The sequence below is a fragment of the Neoarius graeffei genome, chromosome 6 (genome assembly GCF_027579695.1).
Source record: "Neoarius graeffei isolate fNeoGra1 chromosome 6, fNeoGra1.pri, whole genome shotgun sequence".
Classification (NCBI taxonomy): domain Eukaryota; kingdom Metazoa; phylum Chordata; class Actinopteri; order Siluriformes; family Ariidae; genus Neoarius; species Neoarius graeffei.
In genome coordinates this window covers 23630700-23644045 of record NC_083574.1, presented here as the reverse complement: position 1 = coordinate 23644045, position 13346 = coordinate 23630700, and the positions used below count along the sequence as shown (strand labels likewise).

At 40.9% G+C, this 13346-nt stretch overlaps 1 protein-coding gene across 1 annotated transcript in view; it reads right to left on the bottom strand.

Moving 5' to 3' along the window:
• Nucleotides 1-4644: 4644 nt before the first annotated feature.
• The window catches only part of myo7aa (myosin VIIAa), a 233156-nt gene continuing 224454 nt past the window's right edge, over nucleotides 4645-13346 (bottom strand). The window contains exon 47 of the mRNA XM_060924322.1: nucleotides 4645-7048. Within this exon, the coding sequence (XP_060780305.1) occupies nucleotides 6956-7048 (93 nt within the window). The 3' untranslated portion in view covers nucleotides 4645-6955. The remainder of the gene's footprint in view (nucleotides 7049-13346) is intronic.

Below are 13346 nucleotides of genomic sequence, written 5' to 3'. Positions count from 1 at the left end.
GCACGCACACACACAAGTTGTCTGGTTGGGGAGAAAGCTCCCTTTCTCTGCTCGCTCTCTCCTTTTATAGGGCGTGGTCACTGGGGAAGACACACAAACACAGGTTAACTGACATCAGGTGCAGTGATTTCTGCCACTTCCCTGACTCCGCCCTCCGTTCACAGACTGACGCTTAACCATACCCCCGCTGCCACAATATCATGTACAATTATATAATCTTTACCATCATTGTCACTGCTGAACCGGGCTTGAGGCAAACCATGTTTGGTTGACTTGGCCAGAATTGCAGCAGTAGGGTGGCCGGTTCCTTTCTGCACACTCACACACACTCACACCTATTGGTAATTTAGAGTAGCCAGTTAACCTAACTGCATGCCTTTGGACTGTGGGGGAAACCAGAGCACCCAGAAGAAACCCATGCAGACATGGGGAGAACATGCAAACTCCACACAGAAAGGCCCCCGTTGGCCACTGGGCTCAAACCCAGAACCTTCTTGCTGTGAGGCGACAGCGCTAACCACCATGCTGCCACAGTCTTTACCAGTGACTGTAAAAAACATGAACAGTGTATCATCTCTAAAAAGTGAAGCAACTACAGGTTTAGCACCCCTGATGGCTGGCTGCAGTATAATGTGTAGCAGCGTCCATCCCCATGTGTTTCAATGGCAAAATAGCCTATTTCCTGTGTCACGTCTTTTCAAAACTGTCTTTCCATCTACAGTGTCTAATCTGAACAGTTAGTTTTTCTGAGGCTGATAACTGCACTTTGTTCCCCCCTAGAAATTTTTTAAAAAGTTATTATACTACAGTGGCAAACCATTGCTGTTAGAGCTGGGACTCAGCCAAAGCTTAGCCAGACACACCAAAAAAGAACCAGGGCAAAGAATTTTGCAAGGGATTAGTGGCAGGCTGCCAGGTAGCTCTGTTGTGTGTAGTTGTCAATGTTGATTTTTAAGTAAATTACATAGGAAAATGAATACTTAAATATGAGTGAAAAATACTGTGGAGAGTGAGCGTGGAAGAAGAGTCTGTAGACAGAAATCTTAGTTTCTCAGTCATTAGCTTGTGCTACTTGCTCTCGATAGTACTGGCTTGACTGCTTTATTAGCATTTGCTAACTACTGATGAACACTACACCGGCTGGAAGGTTACTTCACTGTTGTGCTGACGGCGCTGATTCACGGTTAAGCTAGCATTGGTTCTCTTTATCTACTTTTAGGACTTGTGTGAAAATCTGATGTTGTTTTAGGTTATATTTATGCAGAAATATAGAAAATTCTAAAGGGTTCACAAACTTTCAAGCACCACTGTAGGAGAATTGAAATGCCGTTTCTCTCTCACCTTACTTGTAAAAACAGATAAAAAATATTTATATTAAGAAAAATGATCTCATCTCATCTCATTATCTCTAGCCGCTTTATCCTTCTACAGGGTCGCAGGCAAGCTGGAGCCTATCCCAGCTGACTACGGGCGAAAGGCGGGGTACACCCTGGACAAGTCGCCAGGTCATCACAGGGCTGACACATAGACAACCATTCACACTCACATTCACACCTACGGTCAATTTAGAGTCACCAGTTAACCTAACCTGCATGTCTTTGGACTGTGGGGGAAACCGGAGCACCCGGAGGAAACCCACGCGGACACGGGGAGAACATGCAAACTCCACACAGAAAGGCCCTCGCCGGACCCGGGGTTCGAACCCAGGACCTTCTTGCTGCGAGGCGACAGCGCTAACCACTACACCACCGTGCCGCCCCTAAGAAAAACGATATATAGAAATATTTATAAATATAGATAATATAGGTAAAATCGGTCACTTCCTACATAAACATACACTGCTATGGCCTTCTGTCCTAATCACTCCTAACCAATGAGTGAGCCCGCTCTCAACTCTTCTCAGCCTAGAGACAAAAAAAGTCTCATTGAATAACTCTATTTTAATGTTTTCAGGACAGTAACTCTTTCATTTCTGAAGCGAATTTGAGAGAAAATGAGGCCAAATTAGAAGAGAATAATTATAATGAAATTATGAAAGAATGAAAGCAATTAAAGAATAAAAGAAATTAAATAACGTTTGAAATGCTGATATGTTTGGGCCTTCCCTGAAGGCTCTGACGATTCCCCTCTGTTGTACTATATTGTAATGAGGCTTGGATACACTTGTAAATGAAGTGATTGACAGCCTTGGTGATATGCTGGACCTTGGTGTTGGGAGAAGGGGGCAGGTTTACCAAATTGCTTGATGTACCTGACTTTGACTCTTGTCCAAACTGCGCAAACTCTTGCTCTAATTTGACATGGTGGAGGAATTTTGGCTTCATTTCTAAAGAACACAAGGACATGGAGCCATGTCGTCCATTTTTTTTGTTCACAGTCCTTGGTCTTGAAAATCAAGGTGCTTACTTCAGTGTAGCTCATGTGGTTAGTTAACACAAGAACAGAATAGAAAATTTAACATTTTTGGATTAGATATGTCAGTTGTGGACATATAATACATAAGTCATTCATAAAGTAACTCATCAAACATCCTATTTACTTTTACTTCAGGAATTTTCTTGATTGCTACTTTTACTGAAGTGAGTTATTACTACTGTAGCTTTACTTTTATTCAAGTCAGTGAATTTTGTACTCTTTCCACCACTCACTATAATTGACTTAGAGCTGTTTTGACAGGATTTACTTTTCTTTTGAGATATTGTGATCTGTAGTGAGAACAGGGAGCAAGTGGAAGAAAACTTAGAGACGTGGAGGTATGCATGAGTCAGAGAGAAGGGGAATGAAAGTCAGTAGGAGAAAGATGGAGTACATGTGCGTGAATGAGATTGAGGACAGTGGAATGGTACAGCTACAAGGAATAGAGGTGGTCAAAGAAGAGGAGTTCAAATATCTTGGGTCAGCTGTACAAAGTCATGGCGAGTGTGGAAGAGAAGTGAAGAAGAGAGTGCAAGCAGGTTGGAATGGATGGAGGAGTGTCAGGAGTGATTTGTGACAGAAGGGTACCAGCAAGAGTGAAAGGGAAAGTGTACAAGACAGTAGTAAGACCAGCTATGTTGTATGGTTTGGAGACAGTGGCACTGACAAAGACAGGAGGCTGAACTGGAGGTAGTGGAGTTAAAGATGTTGAAATTCTCATTGGGAGTGACAAAGTTGGACAGGATTAGAGGGACAGTGGATGTATGATGGCTTGGAGACAAAGTGAGAGAGGTGAGATTGAGATGGTTTGAACACATCCAGAGGAGAGATCTAGGATATATTGGGAAAAGAATGCTGGAGATGGAGTTGCCAGGTAGAAGGAAAAGAGGAAGACCAAAGATGAAATTTATGGATGTTGTGAAGGAGGACATGAGGACGGTTGTGCTACAGAAAAAATCCGCTGTGGTGACCCCTAACAGGAACAGCTGGAAGAAGAATAAGAAGACTTTCAAGACAGAAAAACCTGTCAGCCTTTTTGATCAGTGGCAATGATATAATAAAAGAAATACACCCAGAGCTGCTTGTTATAAAGATACAGCACTATGAAAACAAGTACGACAAAAACACTCCTGTTTTCAGTTTCCATATAAACGTAAAGCTCAAGTTTTGAAACTGTGTTAAGCCAGCTACAAAAAAAAAAAAGTTCTGGCCTTCAGAAAGTAGGTCAGCCCTGTCCACGCTCCAACTTTCCCCTTGCAAAGATGCTTATTTTGAAATAAGGCCATGAGTTGTATAACACCACTATGTGCATCTGTCCAGTTGTATCTTCTTAAAAGTGGTTATGGTTTCACCATCTCCAAGAAGTAGGGTGGCTTGTTTAAAGTCTTCGAGCATGTTTCAAGCATTGAAAAATTAGTTGTGCATGTGTTCATTAAATAAAACATAACATAAAAAGATTTATCTGTTTACAGATTGTTGAAAGCAGTGCTGCGGTCATCTCTGGAACAGGATTAGCTACTGCAAGGAAGGCAATTGTTTTGTATTTTATTATGAAATAGTGACTTTGCAGTCAAATCACCATTACAGTGGAGGACACAGATTACTCCAGAGATATTTAAAATCTGGGAACAACAACAGGAAGTAAGTAGTGCTGATAGTCTCCTGAGGTTGTGATGGTTGTATTTCTGTGGTGAGTTGACATTAAACATACAATTTTTTTGACAGCTTTTTTAGGGAAGCAGTGATGAACAACATCCTTATATTTTGTCGAATATTTCTTCAGATGAATTCTGTCTTCAGTAAAAAGTAAAAGCTAGCTAGTAACACTGATATGCTTATTAGCCTGTATGTTATTAGTTTCGCGGTTTGGTTAGGATTGGTTGTTTGTGTTGGGCATCTTAGTGCCATGCCTGCTGGGTAATGTGCTGTTATAGCATTGATGGGTAAAGATACAAGACAGAAAAATAGTGAATTCTGTCAGCGCAGTGAGGCTGAGAAGTACAGTCCAGTACAAAATACCACAGAATATGACAAATATACATAAGCAGTAGTACAATATCAGAATGGTTATTTTATGGATACTGTATACAACAGGTCCATAAATATTTGTATATTGACTTTTTATTTTAGCTGTCTCCCACAGAATATTGAAATTATTTTAAATTAAAGAATGAATATCAGCTTAAAGTACTTTTTTTTCATCTTTAATTACTTTTGGTCCCTTAAATTAGACACTTGGCTGCTCCATGACCAGTTGTGTTATTCCTTCATTTCACTTACAAAGAATCAGATAAAATGTCTAGAGTTGGTGAAGAAAAATCCTTTATACAATAACAATAGCTAGATCAAGAACACTGTTCAGGACATATGTGTATCTGTGGCAAAGCCAACAGTCAAGAGAAGACTTCATCACAGTACATGCAGGAGTTTTAAATACAGATGGTTCAAAAAAATGTCCAAATGTACTTGTTATGGACTTGGCTGTAGTTGTATATTGCAGTATATTTTCAGAATGGTGTGTTTAGAGTTGAGGTAAGCACATAAAGTGAAGATTTAATCCAGACATTGTGTACGTCAGTATTCGAGCATCAAACATAACCAGAAAAAAATGTATCGCACAATTCTGACTTAAGCTCTTATTTTTAATTTTATTTATTTTGTGTGTGTGAGAGATATATTAACTCAAAGGAGGAGCAGTATTTTTTCTCAACAGTAGATACATTTTTCACTGTATCTTCATGCTTTCCATCACTGCACTTCTAGCAAAATATGTGCTGAATCAAGTGCTATTTTATAAGCTGCTGAATAATGAGGCCAGAAACCATACTCTTAATTAAAACCAAATTCGCAGTCATTAATGTGATCATTACTACGAGTACTATTCATGCAGCAATATACAGACAATAGTACATTTAAGAGCAAAGAAAAAAATACTTCTTCAGTCTGTGTTTTCAATCCCTGATTTTTCCAGGCTTAAGGGAAAAAGCTTTTGTAGTCTAGACACTATTGAAAAACCCCATCTCTGACATTTCTACTCAACAAAGACCTGGGGTGTGACCTACACACAGGGGTTTTTTTTCGATCTAAATGTAACATCCATTAAATCAATTTAAGCAGCTGCATAACCTGACTGAATATGAGGAACTTTCCCTGTGTAAATATTGATGTAACTTGAATTTCATTCGTTGACTCAATGCGATTCTTCACACGATTGAATATAATTGTGAAGTCACTCAGAAAACCTTTGCTCAGGCAATGACTGTACTATAGACACAAGGATTTCTTCTTTGTTTTACACTCGCATATGCCAAACATTTAAAACCAAGAAAATCTACATTTTTAAATGTTAACATTTAAATCTATAAACACACATTGTATATAGATACACCTTAAATATGAACAAGCCAAAAAAAAAAGTTAAGGCTTTCAAAATCGCTGATAAAAAATGTTTCCAGAGTCCCAATCAGTTTATGTTGCCAGAATTGAATTCACATCAAAACATTTACATACTGTGCTTACATCTTATATACTTACATCAGTTTATAATTTTTGCGTGTTTCCTCCTGACTGTGGTAGAAATTCTCTAATAACTTGTATCCGGCCTGTTTGAACAAGCTCCGACGTCGTTCATATCCTCTGAACAAGGTTGTCCTGATGTTGGATACATGTGCATTAAACGTTTAACTTCTTGCAATTCCTTTTTTCTTTTTAAGATTAAGTATATTTTACTTTATTTACCCAAAAACCATTGGGTGTACAAACTTCTGCACTCATATACATATGAAAGTGTGATGTATGTCATATGAATGAGTACTCTTCAAAGTAACATTTCGTACAACTACTATGCAAACAAAAAAACATGAAACGTGGTACTGCTGAGGACTCAGAATTCACAGTTCTCACTTTTATGCCTATTTGTTTAGGCTTGAGTTTGTTTCTGTTATTGCAAAGACTATTGTAATATTTGCTGCAATATGAACATATTATTATGCCTGATGGCTATTTTTTAGAGCAGTACTTACTGTAATGTCAGCTAAAATTACCAAAAACTGTTCATACAGTATGAGATGAATAAGAGTATCCTGGGCAATCTTTACAACCCACTATCACTATGGTCAGCATGTAAATACATAATTACTATGTATCACTTAAAAGTAACACGTATAACGATATTCAACTAAAGTCTGGTAGCCACTGCAGGTCACTGCTTTCATGAATTTACATGCAAACACAAGAGAACAGCAATCTTGCAATGCCTGAGGAGCATCACAGCATCACAATCTGGGTCAGATTCAGTATATGAGAGGCAGGAGATGAGCAGATTTGACCCACAGAGCCCAGCCGGGTCCAGTCAGAGATAGTTGTCCTCGCTTGAGAGGGATGAAACAGCAGCATCAGGGTAAACAGAGCCCTGCGAGCTGTTAGAGGGACTGCGGCTCATCCTCCACAGCTGCCAGGCGAAGGTCCAGCTCCAGCTGCAAGGCTGACCTACACCCCGAAGCACATGCACCAGCTCAGCCGCCTCCTGCCAGTAAGACATTCACCTGCTGTGGCCACGCGAGCTTCGCTGCTTGCTCATGGTGGTCAGCATCTGGCTGATGTAGGAAGTCAGCAGGTCATCCATTTTGTAGCCCTGATTGAGAAAATCAGGGAACAAGATTCACAACTTAGAAATTGAAGTATTTATTTGTTACAGTATTTGCCAATGTGCACGTTCACGGTTATACAGAACACCAAAACTTTTCAGGGCTTTTTGTGCAGGTCATGTGAGTTTTTCCACTTTCAACCTTGGCAAACCATGTCCATTCATGGACCTCACTTTGTGCACAGGGACATTGTCATGCTGGAACATGTTTGGGCCCATTTTGTTTGTCTGTTATTTCCAGTGAAGGGAAATTGCAATACTATGTAGAAACATACAATACATATATAGATAGATCAGAATTTCAACTTTTATTTCCTGATATTTACATCTAAATATGTTAAACAACTTTGAACATGACACCTAGAACATGGAAAACAACAAGCAGCTGATGACTGAAACATTGTGAGAGCTGTGAAGAAAAGCCCAAATACAACAGTCACTGACATCACCAATAACCTCTACAAGGCAGGGGTGAAGGTATCACAATTCACCGTTCAAAGACGACTTCAAGAGCAGAAATATAGAGACCATACCACAAGATGCCTACCACTCATTAGCGGTTTTTATACATATATAGGCGGCATGGATATGGATAGAAATGGATGTGGGTGGTGTAGTGGTTAGCGATGTCGCCTCACAGCAAGAAGGTCCGGGTTCGAGCCCCATGGCCGACGAGGGCCTTTCTGTGCGGAGTTTGTATGTTCTCCCCGTGTCTGCGTGGGTTTCCTCCGGTTGCTCTGGTTTCCCCCACAGTCCAAAGACATGCAGGTTAGGTTAACTGGTGATTCTAAATTGACCGTAGGTGTGAATGTGAGTGTGAATGGTTGTCTGTGTCTATGTGTCAGCCTTGTGATGACCTGGTGACTTGTCCAGGGTGTACCCTGCCTTTTGCCCGTAGTCAGCTGGGATAGGCTCCAGATTGCCTGCGACCCTGTAGAACAGGATAAAGCAGCTAGAGATAATGAGATTATATATATATATATGGCATGGCTTTGATAACGAAGATCAGTGGGAGGGTTGTCCACAGCTACTGCAGCTCCTCTGATGGCTCAACAGCCCAATGTAAGAATGACCGGTCCAGCTGCAGAAGTTACAGGAGAAGGTCTGGACTGTAGGGTTTGTTTCTTTGGTTTTGGTGTTATGGTCCTTCCTTCTTCTTTTGTCTGCTGCTTCAGATCTTCGCCTCTCTTCAAAGGAGGAGGTAACCTGGTAAATTATATGTCTCCAGGCTACTTGGTCAGTAGCCAATGTTGACCACTGGCAGTGATCGATACAACAGTCCTTCAGTATTCTTTTCAGATTGTCTTTGTATTGCTTCTTTGGAGCCCCTATGCCTCGGTGACTGAAGGACAGTTCACCATACAGCACGATCTTGGATAGGCGATGATCCTCCATTCTAGAGACATGCCCAGCCCAGCGTAGATGTGTCCTCAGCAGCATGGCCTTGATGCTAGTTTCCTCTGCCTCTTCAAAGACTTTGATGTTGGTGACAAAGTCGCTCCCGTGGATGTTGAGGATGCAGCGGAGGCAGCATTGGTGGAAGCGTTCCAGAAGTCATAGGTGGCGACGGTAGATGGCCCACGTCTCGGCACCATAGAGGAGTATTGTCAGTACCACTGCTCAGTATACGCTGATCTTGGTGCATTTCTTCAGGTGTCTGTTCTTTCAAACTCTTTTGTAGAGTCTTCCAAAGGTGCTGCTTGCTTTTGCCAGTCTGCTGTCAATTTCCTTGTCCAGCTTTGTATCTGATGAAATGGTACCCCCCAGGTAGGTGAACTGGTGGACTGTTTTCAGCTCTGTCTGACCAATGGTGACGTGTGGAGCATAGTATGCTTCTTGGGGTGGGGGTTGGTACAGAACTTAAGTCTTTTTCAAGCTGACTTCCAGACCAAAGAGTTGTGAGGACTCTATGAAGCAGGTTATTATGCGTTGCAGAGCAACCTCAGTGTGGGCTACAAGTACATTGGCAAACAGTAACTCTCGGATCAGTTGTTCCAGTGTCTTTGTGTGGGCCTGTAGTCGTCTTAGATGAAATAGACTGCCATCAGTACGATACCGAATGTAGACACAGTCCTCATCATCCAGATCCTCTGTGGCCTGCTGGAGCATCATACTGAAGAAGATGAAGAGAATGGAAGTGAGGATGCAGCCCTGTTGGACACCATTGACAATGGGGAAAGGGTCTGAGAAGTTGTTGCTGTGTCTAATTTGGCCATGCTGGTCCTCATGGAGTTGGATGACCATGTTGAGAAACTTTGGGGGGCAGCCAAGTCATTCCATGATTTGCCAGAGACCTTTCCTGCTGACAGTATTGGTGAGGTCAACAAACGTTACGTACAGTCCCTTGTTATATTCTCAACATTTCTGATATAAAATATAAATTTAGGCACTGCCTAAAATTGGAGCTCCCAATGAGTGTAAAATGTGTTCGTAAATAATCCCACACTATTTTTAAAAAAAAGCAAATTAAAAATAAGTGCTGGATAACAACACATCTATCTTATGTAAATAAAGATACCAATTTCATTGTCAGTTGGTCAAGTGTTTATGAAATACGTTGCCTTACACTTACAATCAGGTAGTGTTGTAGTACTTAAGACCAGTCTCAAGACCATTTTTAGAAGGTCTCAGTCTCGTCTTGGAATTAACTAGGGCTGTGCGATATATCGAATATACTCGATATATCGCTGAAAATTCTGTGTGCGATACATAAAATTATTATATCGTAACTATCGAGTATTTTATGGTTATCTTCCGACTTGTGTTTGTTGCGTTTGTTTAAAACCTTTTCCGGTGGTTTTCTCCCTGTCCCTCAGGCAGTAACGTGAGAGGCTGCCTAAGGGTAAAGAAAACAATAACGTCCCGCGCTCGCCAACCAATCCCGGGCGACATCTTGGTGCTGAAATGAACTTCTGGGAAGATTTTCTAGTTTCGGTTGTGTTGCCAGATTGGGCGGTTTTAAGTGCATTTTGGCAGGTTTTGAACATATTTTGGGCTGGAAAACGTCAGCAGTATCTGGCAACACTGCCGGTGGGAAGATTTCCTAGTTCCGGTTTACAGCGCTGACTCAGTTCGTGCAATCGCTGGTGTTGCACAGGCTACTGTGTAAGCTCAGTCAATTTTAGCGACAAATTAAAAATGGAAGCAGATGAATTGGTTCCTAAAAGAACTAGTAAGGGGTCAGTCATCTGGCATTTTTTGGATATCTGTAAAGCTGCTTTGCGACAATGTTTATTGTTAAAAGCGCTGTACAAATAAACTTGATTTGATTTGATATCGCGAGGAGGACGTGGAACAGCAAATGCCAATTTGTAAAGTGTGCAAAAAAACCTGTCATCACGAAAGGCAGCAGCACTACAAATATGTTCCATCACCTGAAACTCACCCGGTACAGTATGAAGAGTCTCTTAAACTCCGAACTATTTTCCCACGAGCTAAAACCCCCACACAAGCTAAACAAATGACCATAGCGGCCTCGTTCTCCAAAGCCACCCCATATGAGAAAACGAGTCAGAGATGGAGAGCTATAACGGATGCAATCACTAACGTCATTGCCGAAGACATGATCCCAGTTAGTATAGTGGAAAAACCAGGCTTCCAAAAATTACTAAACACACTCAATCCCAAATATGAGTTGCCTGGTCGCAGACATTTTACAGAGAAGGCAACACCAGAATTATACACATCTGAGAGGCAGAGCCAGAAAACATTCAGTTCAAAAGTGTGCAAAGAGAAAAATTATGTTTTGCAGATCTCTCTCTTCTCTCCCTCAATCTCTCTCTCTCTATTGTGAATGTTCCAGTGGTTCTCAGTAGTCAGGTTAATAGCTTGGAGATCTATTTTTTTTTTAAATATTTTAATGAATGAGCACTTTTCTTATTTAGGCTAAATGTCTTTCTCAGTGTTGAGCTTGCACTTTATTGATCTGAGCTCTGAGCAGCTCTGTATTGTGTTGCCCCTTTGTTGCAATTTTCAAGATTGTTTTTGCAGTTTGTGCCACATCTTTGTTGAATAAAAATAGTCTTATTTCAATTCAATTGTGATTAATCACGAACATGAAAATTTAAAATGTGTTGTTGAAAACCACCTGTAAAGTTAACCAAGAATGTTATTTAATCTGCAGGGATTGTAGTGAAAACATAGCCTGGCAAGCCATATTTTTGGCCGCTAGGCGGGTGGGTCTAGTTTACTAGGCTAGTGAAAACAGTAAAGAGTAAAAGTTAGATTTCATGGGGTCCTTTACAGGAGATTTAAATATATCGAGATATATATCGTATATCGTGAAATGGAGAAAATGTATCGGGATATTCATTTTTTCCCCATATCGCACAGCCCTAGAATCAACCAGTTTTACATGGTCTTGTCTTAGACGTAGAGGTACGGTATGTCTTAGACATAGAGGACTCAGGACTTTATTTCAAGACCACAACTATGAGGATGTCCTTAAATTGCCTATGCAATGTCTGATTTATTTGTTAACATTGTTACTATGATTGGATGTAAAATGTCCTGCTTCAAATGTGACCAATAACATGACTCGTTGCTAATTTGAAAAATTTTCTTCCTGTTAACGGCTGTCGCCCTTCCCTGCTCCCCTTCACACACCTTGGTCTGGTCCTGGTCTTGACTCAGTCTCGCCCTGCCTTGCTCTTGGTCTTGACGTGATCTCAACCCCTTAAAGTCTTGGTTTTGACACAGTTTGGTCTTGGTTATTACTTGGTCTCGGTGGTCTTGACTACACTACGATCGGGTACCCTGTGGTGGTACGCCATACAGACATCATATGGTCGCAAAATCCATCAAAAATCATGTCGATGCATTACCATATTCCCGCAAGTATGGCACTTCGCTCTGCTAAGAATCAGAAGGCCAGGTTGAAATTCGCAAGTACGAAATGAGCCACAAAAGTTCTGGAACCAAGATCAATCTCTACCAAAGTGACCAAACAGCCAAAGTGTGGAGAAAGAAAGGATCTGTTCATGAGCCAAAACATATGAGCTCATCAGTCAAGCATGGTATCATAACATGGGCTTACATGGCTGCTTCTGGAATGGACTCACTAATCTTCATTGATTTCTTGACTCATGATGATAGCAGCAGAATGAATTTAGAAGTCTACAGAAACAAGGAAGATTATTGAAGGGGGAAACCTCCCAAAATAAACAACAACTGAAAGAAGCTGTGGTACATGCTCGGAAAGCATCACTTTTGATTACCAAACATGCCATGTTCTAAGTTGGTTAACATAAGTAGGTGTACATATCAGGAAATGAAAGCAGAGATAGTAATAGAGAACACACAAACCAAATGAGGGAGAAGTGATTTGACCCTCAAAAGTCAGGAAATAGCTACTCGCCTGAAAATATCCATTTCTCATCTCATCTCATCTCATTTCATCTCATCTCTGGACAAATCGCCAGGTCATCACAGGGCTGACACATAGACACAGACAACCATTCACACTCACATTCACACCTACGGTCAATTTAGAGTCACCAGTTAACCTAACCTGCATGTCTTTGGACTGTGGGGGAAACCAGAGCACCCGGAGGAAACCCATGCAGACACGGGGAGAACATGCAAACTCCACACAGAAAAGCCCTCACTGGCCATGGGACTCAAACCCGGACCTTCTTGCTGTGAGGCGACAGCGCTAACCACTACACCACCCATATCCATTTCTATTAAAAAAAAAGGAGGACACCAACTGGAACTGTTACAAACTTGCCTGAAAGAGAAACGAAGTTTATTTTGCTTCCACATACAGTGAGGAGGATGGTAAGAGAAGCAAATAAATAAATACAGTGGTGCTTGAAAGTTTGTGAACCCTTTAGAATTTTCTATATTTCTGCATAAATATGACCTAAAACATCATCAGATTTTCACACAAGTCCTAAAAGTAGATCAAGAGAACCCAGTTAAACAAATGAGACAAAAATATCATACTTGTTCATTTATTTATTGAGGAAAATGATCCAATATTACATATCCCTGAGTGGCAAAAGTATGTGAACCTTTGCTTTCAGTATCTGGTGTGACCCCCTTGTGCAGCAATAACTGCAACTAAACATTTCCGGTAACTGTTGATCAGTCCTGCACACCGGCTTGGAGGAATTTTAGCCCATTCCTCCATACAGAACAGCTTCAACTCTGGGATGTTGGTGGGTTTCCTCACATGAACTGCTCGCTTCAGGTCCTTCCACAACATTTTGATTGGATTAAGGTCAGGACTTTGACTTGGCCATTCCAAAACATTAACTTTATTCTTCTTTAACCATTCTTTGGT